This window comes from Balaenoptera physalus (genome assembly GCF_965194825.1).
Source record: "Balaenoptera physalus genome assembly, chromosome: 13".
NCBI classification, from domain to species: domain Eukaryota; kingdom Metazoa; phylum Chordata; class Mammalia; order Artiodactyla; family Balaenopteridae; genus Balaenoptera; species Balaenoptera physalus.
Window position 1 is genome coordinate 26671836 of NC_138892.1, and position 27510 is coordinate 26699345.

The following is a 27510-nucleotide window of genomic DNA, read 5'->3' on the forward strand; positions in this document are numbered from 1 at the left end:
AGTTTAATTTCATTGTCATAATTAGGAGAGAAGCTTTGAAATTTGTCTGATTCTTCAATTTAATATTTGTGATTTCATATTTAGAATTGTTTTATATTTCTCTACATATTAGGTATTAAGTCCACAAAAGCTGGAATTGTTACGAGCTGAAATACAACAAGAGCTAGAAACTCCAATGAGAGAATGTTTTAGGCATCTGAATGAAGTAAGTAATTTGTATAGAAGGACTGTGCATTTATCTTCATGTGACTGTGAAAGGCTTGAGGAAAAGCATCATTCTCCTACTCAAAAGCCCTGCAATAGCTTCCGTTCTTACTCAGAGTCCTTATAGCAGCCTTTAAGACTGCACATGATCAGATCCCATTCTTCCGTCCACATTGGCCTTCTTGGTGTTTCTTTGGCACTTCAGAAATGGTGCAGTTCAATCTTTGCCCTAGCTGTTATTCCTGCCACGTATCTCTTGGCTGATTTTCTCATCTTTTTCAAGTCTGCTGAAATTTCACCTTTCCAGTAGAGCCTACTTTAACCAACCCCTGCCTCCTTTTAATATTGCAACTTGCCTTTTCTGTCACTCTTTAGACTTTTCGATACCCATTTACCCTGCTCTACCTTTTATTTTTCTCTAGTATTTATAATCTTCTAATATGCTATATAATATTTATTGTGCTTATTTTTAAAATTTTCCCTTTTACAACTGCTAGAATGTAAGTTGTATGAGAGGAGGAACCTTTATCTGGTTTTGTTCACTGTTATAGTCCAAGTTCCTAAAACACTTCCTAGCATACAACAGGTGCTCAATTAATGTTTGCTGAATGAAAGAATGAATTTCATGCAGCCTCAGAAAAGTAAAAATGTGTTAGTTTTTCTTCAGATTGAGATCAGTCTCCTCATATGAAATGTTGGTATAATGTGACTAAATGTTTAATAAAGGGAACAGGAAGAGATGACAGATATTGACTATATTAGGTACTATCCTAGACATTTTATATGTTACCTTATTTAATAAGCATACTGGGCCTTATACATACAAATGAATATTGTCCCCCTCAAAATGGTCCCCTTTGGAAAGTTGTAGACTAGTGATGCTGTCATTGCACAAAACAGTTGTGGGAATCCTCTTTTATAAATGATTTTCTGGCTTGATAAAGTTATCTTTTGAATATCATCCTGGTGGGTAACCAAAGCATTATGGTTTAGGAGTAGATTTAATTTTGGATTATAAAAAATCACTTAAATCTGAGGTAGGTGATCAAGTTAAGTAAAAGCATGTTTTTTTTTTTAAAAAAAAAGTATGTTTCTAATAAGATCACAAAACCCACTTTCTTGGTTTGTAAACAGGCTTAGAAATCTTTCAACTAAAGATTTATAGTGAGTATAAATGTGAGTATAGTGAGTATTTTAGGAGGCATGCTTTCCTTGTTAATTCCCTGATGTATGTTGGAATAGTGTCTCCATCTTCCTGCTCTGTTGCCTGAGTTTTTATTGAGATTCAGAATGCCAGCAGATTTTGAAGTGTTAGGAAGCAGAATTTTGGAGCATAGGCATTGCATGTGTTCTTGGTTAGTCAGGAGAGTTGGTGCTACGTATATACTTCAGACTGGTGTGTTGAATTGGACTATCATTGTAATGTTTGACTGAACCTTGAGTTACTGTACTAAACATTCAAATAATCATTTACCTACTTAGAATTCATCCTTTTTGACTTTTAAGGGGGTATTTTATATTTTATTATAGAATTAATTTTTAAAATCTATTTAGAAAGGTGTGCTACGTTTTAAAATATTATTTTATTAAGCCCAGAGGTCAAAAGTTTTGACATGCTAATACATTTTTATTATTAGAATCAGTGAGGAAATAAGATTAATTGAATGGTAATTTGTTTTACTGATACCTTTTCAGGAGTGTGCTAGTTCTGTTTGTAGCGTTCTTGTCATGATAACTTTTCCAAGGTTTGTTTATACTTCTGTTAAGCTTAATTTTTACTTTTAGAATGGCTCTTAGTATAAAACAATTTACAATTTTTGAAAAGGTGATTTTTGAAGTGAGTACAAGTTTCATTAATAAATTTGTGATAAATTACAATCTTCTTTTAATTTAGGAAGTAGAAAAGTATAGAGCTGAATATAATAAACTTCGCTATGAACATACATTTCTCAAATCAGAATTTGAACACCAGAAAGAAGAATTTGCACGTATTTTAGAGGAAGAAAAAATAAAATATGAATCAGAGGTGAGTGACTGATTATACTAGTTTAGTCATTATCCTGCTAGTCAATAAAATTTTATGATTTTATATTTTTTGTGAATCTCAACTTAAAGTTGATTGCATAACTGTAATTAATAGTTAAGTATTTGTCATGATTTTCATCTGCTCTATAGCAACATTTTTCTGGTGAATGTTCTTTTTGGACTGTTAAAAGAGGAAAAGATGAAGAACATTTATTTTGCACCAGTCAATGGAGATAGATAGCAGAGACAGACTTCTCTTTGCAAATACAGTTTGTCTGTGTGATTGCTTATTTAGCACTGTCCCTCTCTACTTATTGGAATCAAACCATGTTCAGGAGAGCTCTGGCTGTCAGCCCATGCTCCTTGTTTCCACTGATACAAACAAGGGGTTTATACATTAGGGTGTGCCCATCACCATCACTTTGTTCTTTCTGGCATCTACAACTGCAACATTCTGTCTCTGATGCCTATAGCCTATACCCCTATTCTCTATCTATTAAGTTTGGCAGCCTCTCCTCATTTTGTTGTTTGTCTCCTAATTTTGCCAAAAACGAGGTTTGTGTCTCTTATTCTTCATGTTGCTTTTAGGTGATTTTTCAGGATGGAAAGAGAAATATCAGTTTTATGTTGCTATATTCAAATAAGAAATCTAATGCTAGTTGAATTTATTTAAAAATAGCTTGTTGTCCGTACTTACATGAAGCATTCTATGTACAAACACATCTTCATAATACATTTATTGCATTGACTTTATTTGGAATTAATACATTTATTGCATTGACTTTATTTGGAATTAAGAGCTAAAATATACTCTCCTTCCTTTACCAATTATTAATTGGATCAGACTGATTTCTTCTTATCAGTGAGCAAATTGCTCCATGATTGTTTGAAATGTAAGAAGTTGAATGAACTTTGGATCTTTTGAGTCCATTAAGATTTTGGTACCAAAAAACTATAAATAATTATAGTCTTTTTCATTAAAAAAATTATTTATGGCTTTTTTTTACATATGATCTCATGTCTATTACGGTCGGTGATATGGAGCAGGACTGTCTTATTTTCTCCATTTTAAATGGCGACACTGAAGCACAAGATAAGTGACTTGCCCAAAGTCTCACAGAAACTCAGCAGCCAAGTTAACAGTAGAACTCAGGTACCCCAACTCCCAGCCCAGAGTTTTAAGTTTCAAATTATTAATGATTTGAGGTTGCCATGCTAATTAGGGGCCATCTAACCACTGTAATATTGTAGAGAGATCAATTGATTTATATTATGTAAGATTTTGAAAGATTTTGAGTCTGTAATTATGATAGACTTAAAGGAGCTACATATAAAAATTTTCCTGTGGAAAAAAAAGAATGATAAAAAGATTTCCAACCTAAAATGTAGATTTAGTATATTGAAGAGTAACTACTGAGGTTGAAGATAGTGATGCTTTATTTTATACTTTGCTTTTAAAATCTAATGTTGATGTTTATCTGGTAATGATTATTTGTATTCTGTAGTTTCTAGTTTTATTGTTTTTTTTAAAGAATGAAACCTGCATCTGAAACCTGCTGGCTATTCTGTTTTTCACCCATGAAAGACCAAATGATATTCATTAAAAATTTTAAGGTGCCAGTGACATCTTAAATAATTTTCTAATTGGAATGTCTTATGACATTCTTAGAAATCTGGAGATAAACGGCTAGCTAAGAAGCTATGATTAGTAAAGGCTAGAAAAGTAAAACTTTCTAATAAGACTGAAGTTCTCGTATGAGTGTGTTTCATGTTTGGTAATTGCAGTCATTGTTGCTTTTGTTGTGGTCATCCATTTACAATGCTTGGTGTCAGTTTATCTCTTGTAAAAATAAAATACAGTGTGTGTGTGTGAGTTGTGGAAAAAAAAAAAGACTAAAGTTCTCTCCTTTCTACTTCCTAGTTGATTATGCAGGGGTAATATTAATTAGTGGATAATTGGGTATCTGCTTTCATTCCATCACTTATCTTTACACTCCAGTTTCTCTATACAATTAAAGTAAAAACTAGTGAGATGATGTGGACACAAAACAGCAGTAAAACTTCAAAGTAAAGCCTACTCTTGCCATCTATCAATTTTACAATTTTAACTGGTATAAAATATATTAGCTTGGTGTACTAAAAATAATTGGATTTTCTTACATTAATTAAGGACTCACACAATACTGTACATTTTCACTTCTACAGATAAAAGAAATAACTGAATATTCTTTAGTGTTTTGTTTCATAGGGGAATACTTGAGGAAGGTTTTGTTAGTGTTTTCCTGAGGAGCACTCTAGGAATTCACATGTCCCTCATGATATTTTGAAGTTTAAAAAGTATATGAAAGAAAAAAAAAAAAGGATATGAAAGAAGATATCTTTATGAAAAAGATAATAGCATGATTTCTCAGTGCATTTGGCTGTATACAGATGAAATTCTGAAGTTACATATATAGCTGTTATTTGGAAGTGGTACTACTGTGTTTATATTTTATTAGGACTCTGACTTTATATTATTCTGCAAATAGTAATGAAGAGCAGTACAAAGAGTTTTAGGTACAGGTGATTGTAATGTAGCCTGAATGAGTGAAAGAGTAATCCAGTGGCGATATTAAGATCTTGAGAGAGGGCACTGAGCACTGCATCATATGAAAAACTGTCAGTGACACAATACATAGTGACAGGTCTCTGAGATTATTCCATCATGCTCTCCAAACTGGCTGAGCTCTACCTTGGCTTGTATGGGGCTGGTGAGAAGCCAGATTTCCTATGGCAAAAAAGGAGAACTTCTTTGGGTCCCTGTTACCACATGCTGTTTTTTCATTATAGCGCTGGTAGCACAGAACTGATAATGCGCTCCTTCTTTGGGTCCTTATCCTGACATGTATGTCGGTAGACATCATGAAATCTCTCAAAACACTTCTTTTTTGTTCTGATAGGTTTTGAAGTTCTACCTGGAGTGCTGCTTTAGGTCCAGGTGGGTTCCATTATCTGAAATATTCCAAGTTCTGTAACTTACACCCTTCTCAGATTACTCTGAACTATTGATACATTACAATAGATAAAAGTCTCCCAAATTAAAATTAAATTACTTCACAGTTGGAATTCTCTGGAATTGATTTTAGCAAACTTTTAAGAGGGGCTTTGTGAAATTTTACTCATTAAACTTTTCTGTGAATGCAGTTTTGAATATCTCAGAAACTTAACTTTTTGCATGTAAAATTTTAAACATTTTAGGTGTTCATTTAGCATGACATGGGGAACTGACTTCACTTCTCTGTGCATCAGTGTCCTCATCTATAAAATGGTGTTATCAGTAGTATCTATCTCATGGAGTTGTGTTGAGGATTTAATAAACTAATGTGTGTAAAGTGCTTAGACAGCACATAGTAAGCCTTCAATAAATGGTAGCTGCTATTATCATTATTTAAAGTTCCACATGCTCAGATTTCTTGAGTATATGTTCTTGTCCTTTACTTGAGCATGTTAGAGTTTTCAGTGTCAGGTCTGCACTTAGATCCTTTAAGTATTTTGAGGGCATATCTCATTACAGTGCCTGCATCCCCCATCTTCATCTCACCATCATTCTGACTGCTCTGCTTTCAGGTGCTCTCTGCCCTAGCTTTTCCTATCAGTCACAGTTAGTTATCTTTCTTTTACTACACTCATGACCTCTCGGGGCCTGAAAAAGGCATATGTTTATTATCCCTATTCTCTTGTTCAGTTTGGGTAGAATTCTTCTAAAGACACTGAACATCACCTCATTTCCCAACAGTTCTTGCATCCCATCGTCTGATCTTTCCATATTTATGTCTGGAGGCAAATACATAGTCATGGGGAGAAAGTTCTTAGTACTATCTTTCTCTTACTAGGAGAAAGTAAGGAGTTTAAGGAAAGGAGATGTTATCTTCCAAAATTAGATTAAAATACGAACTTTAAATCTGTAAATAATTTAAGTGCTACCTTCTTCTTAGTGTAAATAAATGAGAAAGTGTTTTTGTTTTCCATCATTGATATAGGAAAAATCAATTCTAGTACATATAGGGGAAAAGGGGAAACTTGGAATAATAGGAATATAAAAAGATAAGCTAACTTGATTTTAAAAACAAAGATCAGGGAACTTGAAATTTCATGTGCAAAATGTTTACCATAATGCCTGACAAATAGTAAATATTCAAATTAATGGTATTATCACTATTAGTACCTGATAGCATTAATCATAGTACTAATTTTCATAATAAATATAGTAGATATTTTAAAATAGATTTCATATTTGTAAATGAGAAGCTACAGAAGTTGAAGAAGTGAAAGAAAACAAATTTGTATTTAATTTACTGGGAGAAGCACTTTATAATTCTTTGAATTTTGTCAACAACCCTAGAGATTAGATAATCATTATTCCCATTTTATAAATGAGAAAACGCTCATGAAGCACTGAGAGACTGGTTCAAGGTTGGACAGCTAGTAGGTGGTAGAGCCAGGAATCAAATCTAGGTAGTCTGTGGGTTTCTGCTTCTGGCCATGGTAGAGTTTTAGGGACTGAATTTAACTTAAGGTGCTGACTAAAAACTGGGACAAAATATAGGAAACTGTGGTTTTCAGACATTAGAAAACAGGTAGTACAAGGCAGTGATCCCTAAAAGAAGGAAACAAATAAAATGAGCTCTGAGATTGCCTCATCTTATGTTCACCAGAGTGGAAAGGCCACCTAATGCATGGTGCATTGCATAGAAGACTCAGAAGGATTTTATCTCAGTAGTAGGGCCAAATTAGCCCCACAATAGTGGCTACTCTGGTTCTGCCTAACAAGTGTAAAAGAAAGATTTGAAAGGATCAAACTATTCCTAAGTAACTTAACTGAATAATAGAACAAAGATTTAAAAGTACGTAAAGGAATACAAAAGAACCTAGCATTAATATAAAATAAAATAAAATAAAAATAAAATTCACAATGTCTTGACATCCAGGGTAAAAGGACTGGGTTCATAGTTGTATTCTACCAAACATTTAAGGAAGAAATTATACCCCATCTTTACAATTTCTTTCAAAAGATAGAATCAGAAGGAATCTTCTTAATTCATTCCATGAAGCCAGCATTACTCTAATACCTAATCCAAACAAAGACGTTACAAGAAGACTATAGACCAAACTCTCTCATGAACAAAGATGCAAGAATCCTCAACAAAGGACTTCTCTCGTGGCACAGTGGTTAAGAATCTGCCTGCCAATGCAGGGGGACACGGGTTCGAACCCTGGTCTGGGAAGATCCCACATGCCGTGGAGCAACTAAGCCCATGCGCCACAACTCCTGAGCCTGTGCTCTAGAGCCCGCGAGCCACAACTACTGGAGCCCGTGCTCCGTAACAAGAGAAGCCACCAAAATGAGAAGCCTGCGCACTGCAGCGAAGAGTAGCCCCCACTCACCGCAGCTAGAGCAAGCTCGTGCGCAGCAGCGAAGGCCCAATGCAGCCAAAAAATAAATAAGTAAAATAAAATAAATTAAAAAAATAATAAAGAATCCTCAACAAAATATTAGCAAATTGAAATCAACAATGTATAAAAAGAATAATGCATCATGAACAAGTAGGATTTATTTCAGGCGTTCAAAGCTGGTTCAGCATTAGAAAATGAACTAATGTAATTCATCACATCAATAGGCCAAAGAAGAAAAATCACATCATCATATCAATAGATACAGAAAAAGTTGTTGATAAAAGCCAACACCCATTCATGATAAAGCTCTCAGCAAACTAGGACTAGAGGGGAACTACCTCAACTTGATAAAGAACATCTATAAAAAAGGTACAGCTAACGTCATACTTAGTGGTGTGAAACCAGAAGCTGTCCCACTAAAATCAGGGAACAAGGCAAGGATGTCCCCTCTTACCACTCCTTTTCAGTATTGTACTGGAGTCTTAGCTAATACAATAAGACAAGAAAAGGAAATAAAAGACATACAAATTTGGAAGGAAGAAATAGAGCTGTCTTTCCTTACATGATTGTGCAGAAAATCTGAAACAATAAAAAAACTCCTGGAACTAATCCAGCTTTTACAGTGGAGTTGCAGGATACAAGGTTAATATACAAATGGCAGTCACTTTCCTATATGACAGTAATCAACAAGTGGAATCTGAAATTAAAAACATAATATCATTTACATGAGCATTCCCCCAAATGAAATACTTTAAAAAAATATGTACAAGATCTAAATGAAGATCTGATGAACATAATCAAAGGATGAATGGAGTGATATTTCACCTTCATGGAGAGGAAGACTTAATGTTGCCAAGATGTCTGTGCTTCCCAACTTGATCTGTAGATTCAGTACAATCCCAATCAAAACCCCAGCAAGTTTTGTGGATATTGACAAACTGATTCTAAAGTTTATAGAGAGCGGCAAAAGACCCAGAATAGCCAACACAATATTGAAGAAGAACAAAGTTGAAGGACTGACTATAAAGCTATGATAATCAAGACAGTGTGCTGTTGGCAAAAGAACAGACAAACGGATTAATAGAACAGACCAGAGAGTTGAGAAATAGACCCATAGAAATATCATCATCTGTTCTTTGACAGAGGAGAAAAGGCAGAGTAGAGAAAAATGGTTTTTTCAACAAATGATGCTAAAACAACTAGACATGCAAATGCAAAAAAAAAAAAAGCGGATCTAGACACAGACCATACAACTTCACAAAAATTAACACAAAATAGATTATAGACCTAAATGTAAAACTTAAAATTATCAGACTCCTAGAAGGTAATGTAGGGAAAAACCTAGATGACCTTGGGTTTGGTGATGACTTAGATACACCACCAAGATATGGTACTTGATACATGAAAGAAATAATAAGTTAGACTTCATTGAAGTAAAAAATTTCCACTCTGAAAGACACTCTAGAGAATGAGAAGAGAAGCCATAGGCTGGGAGAAAATATTTGAAAAAGATATATCTGATAAAGGACCATTATCCAAAATATACAAAGAACTCATACTCAACAATAAGAAAACAAACAACTGGATTAAAATATGGGCCAAAGACCTTAACAGACATCTCACCAAAGAAGATATACAAATGGCAAATTAGCACCTGAAAAGATGTTGAACATCATATGTCATGAGGGAATTAAGGACTTAAAGGGAGATGACATGTGAATCTGAGATTGGAGGAAAAGGGGAGAACTGAGGCTGTGTCCAAGATCTTTACCCAGAGGATGGATAGCAGTGATTGAATATGAGCTCCTCCAGAACAGAGGTTTTATGATTGTAGTTGACCCTTGAACAACACGGGGTTTGAACGGTGCGGGTCCACTTATACCTGGATTTTTAAAAATAAATACACATACAGTACTGCATATAAGTGAACCTGCACAGTTCAAACCCATGTTGTTCAAGGGTCAACTGTACACAGTCCACGGTTGGTCGAATCGGCAGATGTAGAACCCGCCCATACAGAGGACTGATTTGAGCCCTTGGATTTTGGTATCTGTAGCAGGTCCTGGAACCAATCCTGTTAGATACTGAGAGCCGGCTGGCTGTCTCTGCTTATCTGCTAGGTTCTCTAATGTATCCTTAATACTTAGAACAGTGCCGCCTACACAGTAAGTACTCAATAAATATTTGTTGCATGAACGAATGAACAGAGAAGTTAGAAGGCAGTGAGAAGTTAGAAGGCAGTGATTACCAGTTTTGGGAGGAGTGACTTGGTAGAGAACTCTTGTTAAGGAGTTACAAATGTGAGATCTAATCCTGAATTTGCTATTAGCTAGCTCAGTCCACAGCTTCAGCTCTCACTTCAACTATCACATAGATGCCTTTTAAAGCTACTGGAGGAAGCAATAACATAGGAAACATGCTGGTCATGAACATTAGCTGTCTGATCCCGTATGTAAAATGAAGACTACAAGATAAGTTATTGTTACTAAATGCAATTTTATATGTAACACTTAGCTCAGCACTTGATCCATATTCAGTACTCAGTAAAGGGCACCATTGTTTGAACCCGAGTTTCGTATCGATGAGCTGCCACACCTCTGATACAGCACAGTAGAACAATATTTGGATTTCCTCGTGCAAAAGCTAAGTGGTTTCTTAAAGATCTTCCAGCCCAGCCCTTCATTTTAACTGATGCCAAAGTGAAAAAGTGACTTCCACAAAGTCACACACCTGGCTGAAGGAAAGAGAATATGGAGGGAAAAAGGTAGTTGGGGACCAAACCTTGGGGGTGATGTTTATGTAAAGAATGGGAGGAAAAATAGGAGACACTAATTAGTTGAGTTTTTGAGGGCTTGACCCTGAATTTTACAGCTGCCTTCTATAATAAATTTTATTTTCTGGGAAGAAATGGCATTTCCCTGCTGTGGATAGCTCTACCTATATTTCCCATTGACATCTTTAATTCAGCTTCAATTTAATGTCCAAAACCAAACTGGAATCACTACATGTTAGCACTGAAAAGGATCTTAGAGGGCCTCATTCTAACCTCTAATTTTACAGATGAGGAAAACATTCTGCCCTGGGGTGGAGGTCTCGCACTTCTTAGATTCACTTATAGCAGTGTGAGCAATCAGTTGTCTCTTGGGCCATTTTTGCCCAGGCTGCAGAGCATTACTTTAAGTCCTTTTGGCTTAGAGTGAGCCTTCTAAGCTCATCCTGGCTACAACAACCCCTGGTGCTGTTTATAGCCGTCGCTTCTAACTTTCTTTTTCTCTTTTCTTTTTTTTAAACAACTGAATCTTTAAGTTAAATCACCTGAAGAAACCCCATATCTAAAAAGAGGCTAAAGAGGAGCTGCTGTGGTTAACAACAAGGGTTTGTTGGTGGTGGTAGTAGGGGATAGGGAGCTGGCGAGATCAGCAGGGGGAAAGCATGAGCTTTACTGTGATTACTTGGACCCTCATTCCTGGAGGTGAGGGGCCTGAAGTGCCTCAGAGGTTAGGAAGCAGTTTGAAATCCCCTGATTTGGAGGCACATGAGATCTGGCAGCGATGGTTGGCATGAATGAGAAGACCACCGGTATTTTTGTTCAACAAGTTCCTCGGTGATTTGTCTACATGCCCTGGAGTAATGATTTTCAGCTCTTTCTTGGATCTGAGAATTAAGAACTAGGCCATCACTACAACTAGGGCTTTAATAAACTCTCAGCTATTATTTAAAAGCTCTCATCAGTCACATTTGTTGTTACTTATATGGACAAGCAGCTTTTTTTGTAAATTAAGTTGCCTTGGAATAGATGATTTTATTAATATAGATATAGCCCAAGAATTACTGTCACATGAGGAAAAGTTTAGGAGTAATCAGTTTATGCCAGATCAATATGATCTTGCATAAACGCCTATAATGTTCTGATGAGTTTTAAAATACTTGACATATTTTAAATTATTATTTTATAGTATTATTTATAATTTTGAATTTTAGTCAGCAACTGTTGAAGCCCTGTGCTAGGCACCACGGGGAGATGGAGGAAAAATAGGACAAGGTCCTTGCCCTCACATTTGAGTCATGCCAAGTACAGAATGAAGAATGTGACATTTTAGGATTTTTTTCCTTTGTACTTCATTTTACCACCTGAGCTTTTTTTTTCATATTGTACAATTTTTAATTTTAATTTACTGACTTGTAAAGCATGTTCATGGCTGAAAATTCGATAATTTAAGGTTGTATGCTTTCTTTCAAATTGTCATCAGATTGCAAGACTGGAGAAAGATAAAGAAGAACTACATAACCAGCTGCTTAGTGTTGATCCCACAAGAGACAGCAAACGAGTGGAGCAACTTGTTCGAGAAAAAGTCCATTTGTGTCAGAAGTTAAAAGGTTTAGAGGCTGAAGTAGCAGAATTGAGAGCTGAAAAAGAAAATTGTGGTGCTCAGGTAGAAAATGTCCAAAGAATTCAGGTGCGGCAGTTGGCTGAGATGCAGGCTACGGTCAGATCCCTGGAGGTAAGGTTTTAATTGCTTCCCGGTAGACCATCGCGAACTTTTTTTTAAAGTGCAGTTGACAAGCCTTTGATTTATTAGGGCATAAATGTGTGCTCACCAATCTAATGCTGACGCATTTGTGGAATCCCAAGAGTATATATACTTTTTGTAAAGAAGAAAGCTCTTGATTCATAAGCAATAGCTATGCTACCACATTTACAAAGGGATTATTTATTCTTTGGGAGTCACGTCGCCTATCTGAAATGATTTAACTTTTACAATGCCACAGAGTAGAATATGCAAAATTCAAAAAAATATTGAGTTTCTGAAGACTAAAGTCATCTCAAAGCAGAAAGAGCAATTTCTTTCTAGTTATTTCCTTACACTGGGATTCAAGATCTTAAAATCGTAAATCCTGTTTCAACAGAAATACCATACTTATATATCTTACGACAGCTTCTTGCCAGGGTTACAAAATTCAACTTGGCTACTAATGCATATAAGCCTTTACTGAATTATTTCCCTGAGTTCATTAGAGAAAGAAAAGAGCTGGCAGAGCTAAGCTGGTACTCCTAGAGGTATTGTCCTATGAAAGTTCTTGTTTCCATTGTTGGAGAGGAAAAACATTTCTTTCATCCTCTTAGGTTCAGAGTTTAAGGGTTGTGAATTAAACTGACAACAGACAGATTAGGAAGAGAAAAGACAGATTTTTATTCATGTATGTAAACAGTAGTTCACAGAAAAATGTGACTCAAAGAGGCAGTAGTAATTTGGGGAGTATATACCATTCTAATAAGGAAAAGAGAGGGGGAGAAAGGACACTTATAGGAAAACAAATGACTTTTAGGAAAGATAAACGGGCCCTTAGGAAAACAAATGGCAGATATGATGATTTTGTGATGATGTTTGTGTAGCTGCTTTCTTATCCTGGTGTTGACTTCTTGTCGTCTGTGATAGAAGTTGGCCTTCCCTAGTTATGAAACCCCTGGGGAGGGGACTTCTAACAATTAAATTCTTTTTAGAGGCTCTACTTTTAGACAGATAAGAGGAGTTCAGGAAAAAACTTTGTCCTGTGTCTGTTGATTCTCAAAAGCCTTCAGCTCCAAATAATTCTTATTCCGCAGTGGCATATTCTGGACCCCTTTACAGTTTTATTGAGATAATGCTTATTCCTCCTAGTCCTTAGTGTCTTATGTGTAGCAAGTATACTAGTTTGATAGTTTTTAAAAATTTATTTTGAGTAGTCCAAAATGTTTTGTTTTGTTTTCTTCAGAATAGTTGTGAAGTGATTTGAACTGGAGGGGAATTAGTGTGCACCTAGTTTGTAATTAAAATCCAATATCCAAATCCAAAGTAGTGATTTTTTTTCCGGACAGCAAACTGGTACAAGAAGTACATTAATATGTTTTGAAGAGTAGAAGTCACCTTTTTATTTTTTGGATGAAGCTTCTGACAGTATTTAGTGGTTTCCTGAATTAAAATTGTCAGTATCATTGGACCTTAGACATGAGGCAGTTCAGAATGAAGTGTTTATGTTGCCATCCTTCCATCCTTAACGTATTTACACAGTGACAGTGGGATGACTGCGACTGAGTATGGTATGTGATCTCAATGTGAAACTTTGCATTGAGGTCATTTAGAGTGATTATTTTCAGGACCAGTTGAATGATGACAAAAGATGGGAGGTTCTTTCACAAGAGCCTGTATTTCATTTTATCATTTGTCAGATGAAATGAAAATACACACATGACAGGTAGCCTGCCTTTCTTTGATTTTTTTTTTTTTTTTTTTTTTTTTTTGTCTATCACTGTGCCTGAAGAGTATCATTTTTTTATGTGAGGAAAATAGTTTTTTTTTCTGAATTATTTGTTGAATACACTTCTTATCATATTTAAGATATATAGGAAATGAGCTGTTGCAGAACTGAAGCTTATCCTTTAAATGAAAAATGTTTTCATTTTAACTATTTTGAATAGAAGTTATTTTTAAAAAACATTTAGTTTTTCCTTTCTAATTAAAGAGTACTATGAGTATTACCAACTGGAAATTTTCTTGACAACTTACTTCATTAAGAATCTTTATTATGTGATGAGTTCAGGAGCTATTGAGTTCTTTGCCCATACTTCCAGAAGCTCCAGATTAGTTGAGGGTTTTGAATTTTTAATCTCTTGGGGATTGTTTTCTAATCTCCATTGATTTTCAGTTCTCACTTCTTACTACTACACATAAACCCTCTCCTCTACCTTGTAATATGCTTTTTCATATCTGCTGGGTACTTGATATCCCCCAAAATGCTTGTTTGAATTATGTCCACAGTAATAGTAAATAGGTATCAAGTGAGTGTGTTAGGTATGCTCTCTTATGAGAGAAGTGTATGGGTTTTATCTTGGTGGTGGCTGTTGATAAGTTGTTTGTCCAGATAACTCTGTTGCATATTTCCTGGAGCAAATATCTTGCGTTTGAATTCTACCAATTGCTTTGTGAAAACTCTTGTTACTTCGGTATATGTTAATATTGTTGAGGTTTTGAATAATTTTGGGTAGTATGATTATTACATTTATTTAAGTAGTGCTTATTTTGTTTTTATATAATTGAAAAATTGTCAACAAATTTTAAAATATTTTATTTTAATAAAAGGCTGAAAAACAGTCAGCTAAACTACAGGCTGAACGCTTGGAAAAAGAGCTACAATCAAGCAATGAACAAAACACTACTTTAATTAGTAAATTGCATAAAGCTGAACGGGAAATAAATACATTGACCAGTAAAGTAAGTTGTCTTAAGTATCTACTTTATTCTTTAGAATGCTTGAGACTGTATAATGACAAAGGAATTTTGTGTTTCAGTAGCTTAGTTCCCTACATTGAAGTCTCTTTTTTGATCTTATTCTACCTTCCAAATACATGTAGAATCTGTAGAATCTGACCAATTCTTAACCGCTTTCATTGTGACCACTCTAGTCCAGTTTTTACAATAGCCTCCTAATTGGTCTCTTTACTCTCTACCCTGCCAGAGCTCTGTGTGATCTGGCCCCTGCAATCTCTCCCCAGCTGTCATAGTCCATTTTCCCTCCCGTTCACTTTGCTCTAGTCTCACGGGCCTTCTCACTATTCTTTGAGCAAGCTTACTTCTACCTCAGGGCCTTTGCACTTGCCCACCTTGCATGGTCTTCCCTCACATATGTATATAGCTTTCTTCCTTACCCATTTCTTTTTTTAAAAAAAATTAATGAGTTTATTTTTGCTCGCGTTGGGTCTTCGTTGCTGCATGCGGGCTTTTCTCTAGTTGTGGCAAGTGGGGGCTACTCTTCGTTGTGGTGCGCAGGCTTCTCATTGAGGTGGCTTCTCTTGTTGCGGAGCATGGGCTCTAGGCATGTGGGCTTCAGTAGTTGTGGCACACAGGCTCAGCAGTTGTGGCTCGCAGGCTCTAGAGCGCAGGCTCAGTAGTTGTGGTGCACGGGCTTAGTTGCTTCACAGCATGTGGAATCTTCCCAGACCAGGGATCAAACCCATGACCCCTGCATTGGCAGGTGGATTCTGTGTTTTGTTTTTGTGTTTTTTGTTTTTTGATACAGAAATATGTTTATTAATGCATTAAAACCAAATCTCCTGATGAGTTTAAAAATTACTATAATTTTGAAGCAGTGATAAGTATTAATGATATTTTGAAATATCTACAAAAAATGTAATATGATGTGAAAATATCTGTCACAGGTACTGTTAATACTACGATGGTTTGTAGTCAACATTCATAGTTGAAGCGGCAGGTGGATTCTTAACCACTGAGCCACCAGGGAAGCCCCTCCTCACCCATTTCTGATGTTGCCTTATCAGAGAGGACTTTTTTTTCTTCACTTTGTAAAATACCATCTTCCCTCTTCCTCTGCCTTATTCTCTATCGTTTTTACCTGCTTTATATTTCTTCATAGCTCTTAACACCATCTGATATATTTGTTTATTTTTGTCTTTTCTACACCCTTTGCCTCAAATGTAAGCTCCAAGAGAGCAGGGACATTGCTTTTATTACTGTTGTATCTCTGGCTCCTGGAACAGTGCTGGCACACAGTAGACAATAAATATTTGTTAAATGAGTAAATTAATAGCAGCAGCATGATCTGCATTTGTTATTTTTAAAAGAATATAATGGTTTGAACACCTTATACAGTTTTCTCAGGTACTTAGAGGATTTTTTCCCCCTCAAATGCAATGTATATAAGGAATCCAGTAACCAGAAGTAGGATAGCAATGATGAAAGTATTTTATAGAATACCGTAGTGAATATCAGCTCTGGAGTCAGACATACTCAAATTCCATTTCTTCCCCTTGCTAGCTGTGTGACCTTGGGCAATTTACTTTCTCTCTGAAGACTTTAGCATTTTTCCTTTGTAAAACAGGACTAATACCTACCTTATAGAGTGTGGCAGAGATTAAATGAGATATTATGCATAAAGCACTTAGCATAAGGTCTAATATATAATCACCTGAATATTAGCTATTATTAGTAGTACTTGGGGCAGCTCTAAGAACTTGAAAATAAGACTGATGTCTGAATCAGTGAGATCATGTATTATATTTCTATCAGAGTTATGTAAAATCACCTTAAAAAACAAAATGGTTTCTAGACCAGAGGGAATTTACTGTAGCCTGGTAGAAATATATGAACTTATCTAGAGGAGTAATGTATTCATCGTAAATTCCTTGTCCACAGTCAAACAGTGTTTATGACAGAGGCAAGACTGAGTTTTAGTTGGCAGAGTGTGAGTATTCTGGTCCCATTGAAGAGATCATTCTTACTGTGGAAAGTAATACCTCAATCTATTTTAGTTTGTGGCCATGAAATAATCGATTCATCCCATTCCTTTTGTTCTGACTGCATGAGCCCTAAGCAACTTTCTGACTGTTATGTGATTTCCTCTGTAATTTTGTCTACAGGGAGAGAACGCACTGGTCCTTCAGGGTTAGAGTATTCTAGTTTCCATTATAGTTTTTTCTCATAATTAATTAACTGACATTCTGGTTTTATAGATCACTCTTCATAAACTTTAGTAATGTGAGTCTAACCTTGAGAGTGGTCTTTAAGTGTGGTGACAAAATTTGATTTCTGTGCCTGAAAAGCCAAAGCCATAATATTAGATGTATTAGATGCCACCCTTGGGAGATTGTCTACCCAGTTTTTTCCATGGCAAATATATACTCTTTTACACTTCCAGATTGTATGTTTATTAACACACATTGCTGAGAGTTGCCTGTCTTTTTAAAGGCACACTTGCATTATTATGCATATAAATGGTTTATTAAAACCACCCACCAACTTTAGACAAAGCAAGTTTTCATTTGGGATCTTGCATATAAAAAGATTTCATTGGAAGGTTAAATTTTAAAATAATGTTTCAAATATTGTCACAGTTTTCTTTGCAACTTGAAATTTTCATCAACATTTTGCAGTTCTCACAAATGGTTGTTTGCAATGCAAAGGAACACGTGGGTTGTATTTGTCTAAGTTATTCAAATTTGTAAATGTTTGTTAGGTTTTTGAACAGTTATGTCATTGTGACTATCGGTGTCTTGGATTAAAAAGTATTACCAAAGGTGGCCTAAAAATGATGACCTTAAAGATATCTAATATTCAATGAGATAAATTCTTCCTGTTATGAGGTGTTTGAGCTTTAGAACTCCAATAAAATACTGTTTTAAGGAAGTCATCCCACAGAATTACCTTATTAGCTAAGTTTATAAGGTCATACCATCTCAGACCTTTGAAAAAGATCAGAGTTTAAGTACTGTCTCTTTGGAATTTACATCAAGAGCTTCTTGAGTAATACATTTTTTCAACTTTATTTGAATTTCTTGCTTACGTATATTGTTTTCTTGTGTGTGTGTGTGTGTGTGTGTGTAATTTAACAGATTCTGAACCCTTATAAAATGCTTACTGTTGCTACTTTGTTACATTTCTTAAAGTTTCATTAGTACTAGCTAATATTCTGAGTACTTCTGTTGTATCAAAAGCATAAAGCAAATTCACAATGTAAAGACCAAAATCTACGTGGAAAACATATTGTGGGAAAAAAAAAGGCAAAACAGGGTAGCTTGACCCACGGAAGCTTAAGAAGATTGTAAATCTCTTCAAATTATGTGCAACATTTTAACATTGTGCATTTTATTTAAGAAAAGATCCCTAGTTTTCCTAGGATTTTTGATGCTTGATTACAAAAGTTAAGAACTAGGAATCTAGGGCTTCCCTGGTGGCGCAGTGGTTGAGAATCTGCCTGCCAATGCAGGGGACACGGGTTCGAGCCCTGGTCTGGGAAGATCCCACATGCCGCGGAGCAACTGGGCCCGTGAGCCACAACTACTGAGCCTGCGCGTCTGGAGTCCGTGCTCCGCAACAAGAGAGGCCGCGATAATGAGAGGCCCGCGCACCGCGATGAAGAGTGCCCCCCACTTGCCGCAACTAGAGAAAGCCCTCGCACAGAAACGAAGACCCGACCAGCCATAAATAAATAAAAATAAATAAATAAAAATTAAAAAAAAAAAAAAAAAGAACTAGGAATCTAGAGGCAGAAAGAAACTTTATTATAACTATTTGGGATTTGGTTCATATTACTCATAGAAAGTATTTTTATTCATCATACCTAAGTAATAAATATTCATATATGTTTTTCCATTTTTAATAAATAAAATAATTTTAATATTTTGGAAGTTAATTGCTATTAGTTTGAGTGCATTCATTATTTCAGTATTTTAGAAATGTGGCACTAAAGAAAAACAAACTCATCAGGGTCCATAGATACGTTAATTTGAATGCATGTTGCTTGAGCATACACCACTACTTTAATAATAGAAGTAGTTCTGAAGATAGACTTGTCGTTTGACTTCCGGTCCAGTGTTCTTTCAGTTTCACTGATTATAGTTTAATTGAAAAATGTTTTCTCATTTTAGTAAATCTCAGAGTGAATGAATTAAGAAATATGTTTTTTATATGTTTTGTAGTTCTTCTCGTTGAAAGATTCTACAAAATAAGATGGCTCTGATTTTCCACCTCATATATAAAGCAGCTACAATGTGGTTTGCTAATGAACTGCTGTGTCATTCAGATCTTCTACAGTTAGTGTATAATAGCAGGTTATGATTACATTTGTCATAGAAATTGGATTTTCATTGTAGTTGTATTTCTTCCAAATTTTAAAGCATTTATAAATTCTCTGTCCATGAAATTATAAAAACCCAATCTATAGAAAGTTTAAATTTTAAAATAAATACAATTTTTTAGCTGCTCTGGAAGTATTTCAAAGCTGCTTTGTAAACATTGTTCTATGAGACTTGCTTTCATAGAAAAGAACTTAAGAAAGATTTAAAAATGCAAATCTGATGTCAGCACAAGGTATTCATTTTGTGTTGTGTCATTTGAAAATCTACAGGTTAATTTGTGTCTTAGTGTGGTTATTAGCAGTACAAAGGTAGCACAGTACTTGACTTTCTTGTTTCCTCTAAGTGAGGAATTTGCAGGAAACCTTGTTATGTTTCCAAGACCTTTCATAGATGGAGTCTCCTCCAGTAAGACACTTCTGTTTCTCATCTTCGCCCTCTTTGGCTCTAGGACCTCTTCCTGATTTATTTCTAACTCCCATCTCTAGTTTTTATAGCTTTTTATTGCACTCAAGTAAATTATCCTTTACCCTCCTGTTACCACCATCTTATATTTTACGTATTTGGCTTGTATATATTTGTGATTTTCTCCTCTGATTTCATAGTTTTATACATTAGTATAATATGTCAGAATGCAGGTTTATCTAACCTTTATATCTGTACTGGTTAAATCCTCATTATAGTACTGTACCTAATTTTAGAAGCACCTCACCAAAGGGCAGGGATATGGAAACTGTTAGAGAGTAGTACAGATGATTAGAGAGACAAAGCTTTCTTGTTTGCTGCTGTATCCCCAGCTCCTGAGACAGTGCTGGGGCATATAATAGGTGCTCAATAAATATTTATTGAGTGAACAAAGGAATGCTACTTTTAAAAACAATTTTGTTTGTTTATTTTTGGCTGCATTGGGTCTTCGTTGCTGCGTGCGGGCTTTCTCTAGTTGCGGTGAGCAGGGGCTACTCTACGTTGCGGTGTGCGGGCTTCTCATTGCAGTGGCTTCTCTTGTTGTGGAGCATGGGCTCTAGGTCACGCAGGCTTCAGTAGTTGTGGCACGTGGGCTCAGTAGTTGTGGCTTGCGGGCTCTGGAGTGCAGGCTCAGTAGTTGTGGCGCATGGGCTCAGTAGTTGTGGCTTGCGGGCTCTGAAGTGCAGGCTCAGTAGTTGTGGCGCATGGGCTCAGTAGTTGTGGCTTGCGGGCTCTGGAGTGCAGGCTCAGTAGTTGTGGCTTGCGGGCTCTGGAGTGCAGGCTCAGTAGTTGTGGCGCACGGGCTTAGTTGCTCCGCGGCATCTTAGTCTCACGCGGCTCAAACCCGTGTCCCCTGCATTGGCAGGCGGATTCTTAACCACTGCACCACCAGGGAAGCCCAAGGAATACCACTTATGAACTATAATTATTCAACTTTCAAAAGGAATGTTTCAGGGAAAAGCTGAGATTGGTATGTGGTTAATTATATGGAAAGTATTGACAATTAGTTACATTCACCTTGGGGCTTTAAAAGGATCAGGTTTTGGGAATAAAGGTTTAAATTAGATTCATACATTTTGTATTTGTTTATCTCCCTACCAGCGTACACACACACACTGTTTAGTCACCAAATTCAATAGATTATTCTTTCTTGTCCCCTTTGTTAGTCCTTTGCCTCTTAATTGGTTTCTTTACCTTCAGTTTCTTAATCCAGCACACTTGCAATGAGTTAACTTTCTGAAACAAAGTTGATTGTGCCACCTTCAGCAGCTAAGAGGATATACAACCCTTTTGTATGGCATATAAAGTTTATTCCCTGCCACTCCACAGTTTTCACATCTTCCTCTGCTCTATCTATAACACATTGTTCGTTGTTTTCCAAGCAGACCAGGTGACGTTCTACCTTTATAACATTTTGTATGCTGTTCCTTATACCTAAAATGCCTTTTTGTCACCAGCAGTTTTTTTTAGAGGAAGGTTTCAATTTTTTTTTCCCTGAGGATGTTTCAGTCATTGACTATTGGATTTTAGGTACTTGCAGTTAAGCCTTTAAAGGCAAGATTAAGCCCGATGACCCCACCCTGCTATTGAAAGAAATGACTCAGTTCTATTAGGAACAGACTGTTTTCTTGGTGCTGAGTACTGTTCCAGGCACTGAAGCATCTTCCCTGCTGGAAGGTGCTTATACTCTATACTCTGCTACCAAAGTGTTTTCTCATTTCTACTGATGTTTTTGGGTTAGCATTTAGTGGCAAGAAAATGACCAATAGTAATTTCAATTTCTAATTATCAACAGGTAAAAGAACTTAAACATTCAAACAAACTAGAAATAACAGACATCAAACTGGAGGCAGCAAGAGCTAAGAGTGAGCTAGAAAGAGAAAGGAATAAAATTCAAAGTGAACTGGATGGTAATATATGATTTCCCATGCTTTTTACTGTTACTTTCACATATAAACTCAAATTACTAAAATAGATCAAACTCAATTTTTATTTCCAATTTTAAGCTTAATTGAATTTTAATTTTAGAGCACATATGTATTGTTTTTATTTGTATGTTAAATGTTCATTCTGTGGTGTAACTTAAAAAAAAATTTTATGGTTATATCATAGTTATTTGATTAATACATAAATTAAGTGAAACTTTACAGATAGGATTCCATAATTCCTGGGTATATAACTTAAAATCTGTTTAGATCATGTGATTATTAATATCAGACCATTTAAAATCTAAAGAATGTATAGGTGGGTTCCAGGCCCAATTTTTAAGTTTAAAAATTTTTTTATGTAGACCCTAGGCCAGTTATTGGGCCTAGTTCAGCCTAATAAGCTTATTTTTAAACTCCAATTTAGTCTTAGAATGTCCTTCTCATCAAGATTTCTCAGAAATTATATTATTTCTGACTTTTCTTAAGTACTTAAATAAGCTGCCTGGACCTGCAGCTGTCATCAAGTTGGTCTTTAGTTGAACTGGCCTCTAGTTTCAGTTTCAGACAGAGCTTATGATGACTGACTATTTTCATTATAAATTTCTACTTGATGTTGACTCATGGATTTTCATAGAGTTAGGGAGCAAATTTCCTTTGGAACTTAAAGAGTTTGAGATCCAGTTTTGCATTCTTTTTAAACTTTGAGTTAGATATGAATTTGTTTTAGTTATTCCATATGCAAAATACTTGTCATTTCATTAGGAGGAAAATTTGTGAATTCATTGGACAAACTTGAAAGTGTCCAATTTGTATTAGATATCTAACAGTTCTGATAGGTTTCAAAAGCTTCTGTGATTTTATTCACTCTGTTCTCCAGCTAGCTTTATGATGATGCTGTCTGTGGGATTTAGGTTACACAACCCTTTTAGAAGTTAAGTATTTAAACCTCTTTCGATATTACCCAGGTTGATGTCCCCAGCTCTCAATATCCAAATGAGTAAATGTATATAACCTTTTATTGAAGTTTTTTTGTGTGAGTGCTTAATAAAATGACAAATTAAGTCTGAGTAGTAGTCTTTTTCGTTAAGAAAAGTTTACCAACAAAGTAAAGATCTTTGAGATGTGTATCTGGAGAGACTTAACTTTCTATATTCTTTCGTCTTATCAGCTTATGAATATTTGCTGTTAATTGCAATTTTTCTTCTTAATAACAATGAATACAGTACAGTTTTCTCCTTTTAAAAAAAATACTAGGATTACAGTCAGACAATGAAATTCTCACATCAGCTGTTGAACACCACAAAGTGCTTTTAGTAGAAAAGGACCGTGAATTAATACGTAAAGTACAAGCTGCCAAAGAAGAAGGTTACCAAAAACTTGTGGTATTACAAGATGAAAAGTAAGTACCTAATTACCTTATTTTGTGTTAAATCTCCTTGCAAATGAAAACATTTTGCTGTCATATCATCCTTATTGTAGTTCTTGTAATATAATTATCATCTGTTGTTTTAGGCTAGAACTTGAGAGCAGATTAGCGGATTTAGAGAAAATGAAAGTGGAACATGATGTCAGGAGGCAATCTGAAAAGGAACAGTGTGAAGAGAGATTGCGAGCTTCACAGATGGCAGAAGAGTCGGCCAGGAGGGAACTTCAGAGTATTAGGTTATATATGCATATATATTTTTTTAACTTCATTTTGAAATAATCTCATAGCCAACAAAACACTGCAAAACTAGTACAGAGTATTCCCATATAATTTTCACCCAAATCTCCATGTCTGAATTATTTTGATACCTTTGTTGGTTTCAGTTGGCCATATGTGAGTGTGTCTGTTTCTGGACTCTGTTCTATTCCATTTATCTGTATGTCTGTCTTGACACCAGTATCCCACTCTCTTGACTACTGTAGCTTCATAGTAAGTTTGATTCAGGTAGTGCAAGTCTTCTACCTTGTTCTTTTTTGGCAAGATTGTTTTGGCTCTTCTAGGTCCTTTGCCTTTCCTTGTAAATTTTAAAATCAGCTTATCACCATTTTCAAAAAGGCTTAAGATTTTGATTGGGATTGCACTGAATCTGTAGCTCAGTTTGAGAAGAGTTGTCATCTCAGTGGTATTGAGTCTATCCAATCCATGAATATGGCCTATCTCTCCATGTATTCGGGACATCTTTAATTTCTGTCATCAGAGTTTTGTAGTGTTCATTGTATATATCATGCTCATATTGTGTTACATTATAATTCTAAGCATTTTTATGTGATTATAAGTGGAGTTATGTTTTAAAATTTTACTTTCTAATTGTTTATTGCTGACATATAGAAATATAGTTGAGGGGCTTCCCTGGTGGCACAGTGGTTAAGAATCCACCTGCCAACACAGGGGACATGGGTTTGAGCCCTGGTCCGGGAAGATCCCACATGCCGCAGAGCAACTAAGCCTGTGTGCCGCAACTACTGAGCCTGTGCTCTAGGGCCCGTGAGCCACAACTATTGAGCCTGCGTGCCACAACTACTGAAGCCTGCACTCTTAGAGCCTGTGCTCTGCAACGGGAGAGGCCACGGCAATGAGAAGCCTGTACACTGCAACGAGGAGTGGCCCCCGCTTGCTGCAACTAGAGAAAGCCCGTGCACAGCAACAAAGACCCAATGCAGCCAAAAATAAAATAAATAAAATAGATACAACATTAAAGAAATAAAAAATGTTTAAGAAATACAGTTGATTTTTATGTATTGACCTTGAATCCTATGACCTTATGGAAGTCACGTATTTTCTACTAGCTGCTTTGTGGGTTCTTAGTTTTCTAACATCATGTTGTATATATTGTACTTTCTTTTAGTTTACTTGTTCATTTTTTGGTTTTGGTGGGTTTTTTTTGAGGATTTAAGTAGGTTTTATTTTATTTTTTTGATAGTATTTTTTTCAATAGATCTTTATTGGAGTATAATTTTTTGAGTTGGGAATTTAATTCAACTAATGTTCATTCTTTCATTTTTATTGGTAAAAGTATCATGCTGAGAATTTTCTTATCACTGCTTTTTAAATGTATCATATAGATTATGATATGCAGTGTTTTAATTATCATTATTTTTTAGAAATTCCCTAATTGCATCTTCCTTTTCACCCAAGAAGCAATAGAAGGTATAGTTGTTTTTTTTTGTTTTTTTTGTTTTTTTAAATATTTGGCCTTTTTTTTTTTTTTAACTTTGGGTTTATTTATTTATTTATTTATTTTATTTATGGCTGTGTTGGGTCTTCGTTTCTGTGCGAGGGCTTTCTCTAGTTGCGGCAAGTGGGGGCCACTCTTCATCGCGGTGCACGGGCCTCTCACTATTGCGGCCTCTCTTGCTGCGGAGCACAGGCTCCAGATGCGCAGGCTCAGTAATTGTGGCTCACGGGCCTAGTTGCTCCGCGGCATGTGGGATCTTCCCAGACCAGGACTCGAACCCGTGTCCCCTGCGTTGGCAGGCAGATTCTCAACCACTGCGCCACCAGGGAAGCCCCGGTATAGTTGTTTAATAGAAGGTGAAACTAATAGTTTTTTAGGGCTGCCACAACAAAATACCATAGACAGGGTAGTTTAAACAACAGAAATTAAGTTTCTTACAGTTCTGGAGGCTAAAAGCCTCGGAGCTCAATGTGTTAGCAGATTTGGTTTCTCCTGAGGCCTGTCTCCTTGGCTTGCAGATTGGTTGCCTTCTTACTGTGTCCTCACAGGGGCTTTCCTCTGTGCACATGTATCCCTGGTACCTCTCCCTCTTATAAGGACACCAGTCATAGGATTAGGACCCACCCATATAACCTCATTTAACCTTGTTACCTCTTTAAAGACCTTGTCTCGAAATACAATCACATGTAAGTGATTGAAGGTTTTTGAATTTCCAGGTGATAGGGCTTTCTTGTTTATTTTGTTGTTAAATTTTAGTTTTATTGCATTGTGATCAGAGTATTGATTCTGTTATTTCTGCTTTATGGAACACTCTAATGTTTTCCTTGTGACCTAATATATCAAGGCCAGGACTATGGTAAAGCCAGTGAGGCACCCAGGGTGCAAAATTTAAGGAGGTACTCACTCTTATGTGTTGACATTGGACTTGCAGGAAACCTAGGTTGAGTCTCCTTAAATTTTTCACTCTGGGCACCTCACTTGCCTTATCTTAGTCTCAGACCTGTAATACATGATCGATTTTTATGAGTGTTACATAAGGACTAGTAAAGAAAGTGCTCAATTATGAGTATAAAGTTTGAAATATACATCCATAAGATCTACCTTATTAACTATGATGTTCAGGTCTTCTGTATACTTTTATTTTTTTGTCCACTTCATTTGTCTTGTACAAAGAGTGATATATTAAAGTCTCCTATTATTACGTTAGTGTGTTTCTATCTATGACTCCTTAAATTTCTTGTAATATTTTTGCTTCATAGGTGATTGCTATATTATTTGGTATATAGATAATCATAACAGTTATACTTTAATTATGAATTTTGGCTTTTAGCATTTAAAAGCACTTTTCTTTTTGTCATTTATGTTTTTTTGCTTGAATTCCACCTTGTTTGATATTATTATTACTCCTGTTTTCTTTTATTTTACAATTGTTGATTTATTTTTTTCTTAGATTTCTGACAGCTGTTGCTATGGATTTTTTTTAGGTGCATATATATTCATGGTTACTTGTTATTTTTCCTTTAACATTTTATCTTGAATTTTATATGGGCTAATATTAACATTGCTACTGTTTCTTTCCTTTTGCTCATATTTGTGGTACATCTTTTCACTTTATTTTCAGCTTTATCTATTGTTTTATTTTAACTGTGTCTGTTATAGACAAAATATTACAATACCTTTTAAAAATACAATTTGAATGATAGTTTCTTGAGCAGTATGTTAACTCATTTACATTCTTGTAATTACTTTACCATTAGGATTTAATTATCTTTTTTCACTTTTTTTTTTAACTACTACTTATTTATTTTATTTATTTATTTTTTTGGCTGTGTCAGGTCTTGGTCATGGCATGCGGGATCTTTTTGGTTGTGATGTGTGGGCTCTTCGTTGTGGCATGCGGGCTTCTCTCTAGTTGTGGCATGCAGGCTCCAGGGCAAGTGGGCTCTGTAATTTGCATCACGTAGGCTCTCTAGTTGAGGCGCACGAGCTCAGTAGTTGTGGCACACGGGCTTAGTTGCCCCAAAGCATGTGGGATCTTAGTTCCTCAACCAGGGATCAAACCTGCATCCCCTACATTGGAAGGCAGATTCTTTACCACTGGACCACCGGAGAAGTCCCTTCACATTTCTTAATGTCTACGCTTTCTGTTTCCTTATTTGCCATCTTTTTTCTGTCCTCCATTGGATAGGTTAAGTTTCTCTCTCTCTTTTTTTGGTTACTCCTAACTTAAGACACATAGTTATATTTTTTCTTTATGTATATCATTGTTTAGCAATATCTGTGTCATAACCTTAAGTAAAAATTTACCTGAGTATGGTCTTATCTCCTTGTTCTCACCTATCTTTCTGAGTTGATATTTTTAGAATGAATATATATATATATATATATATAGGCACACGCATTCTTCTTATTTAGAACACAAACATTTTACTGTTACTTCCTCATTCTTGTATTTTTGTATTGATTTCATAGTTTTATTTATTATCTGACTAGTGTACTTCTTGAAAGAGTGTTTTCCAAAAGTCTTTTTGCTCTAAAACTTCTGAGTTTTTATGTCTAAGAAAAATTTTATTTTACACACATACTTAAATGATATTTTATTGGTTATAATTGTCTAGGTTCAAAATTCTTAACCTTTAACACTTCAAGTGTCTTCTTGCACCCAGCA

The 27510-nt window shown here is 35.6% G+C and overlaps 1 protein-coding gene across 14 annotated transcripts in view; it reads left to right on the forward strand.

Annotated features, from left to right (window-relative positions):
• The window catches only part of CEP83 (centrosomal protein 83), a 147000-nt gene that overhangs the window by 73527 nt on the left and 45963 nt on the right, over positions 1 to 27510 (forward strand). For all 14 annotated transcript variants that reach the window (XR_014252179.1, XR_014252180.1, XR_014252181.1 and 11 more), the window contains 7 exons: positions 113 to 205; positions 2099 to 2230; positions 11913 to 12164; positions 14781 to 14912; positions 21549 to 21663; positions 22936 to 23080; positions 23194 to 23343. Coding sequence is in view for 11 of the 14 variants with exons in the window: in XM_082418951.1 (XP_082275077.1) it covers positions 113 to 205; positions 2099 to 2230; positions 11913 to 12164; positions 14781 to 14912; positions 21549 to 21663; positions 22936 to 23080; positions 23194 to 23343 (1019 nt within the window). In the remaining 3 variants the exon portion in view is untranslated. The remainder of the gene's footprint in view (positions 1 to 112; positions 206 to 2098; positions 2231 to 11912; positions 12165 to 14780; positions 14913 to 21548; positions 21664 to 22935; positions 23081 to 23193; positions 23344 to 27510) is intronic.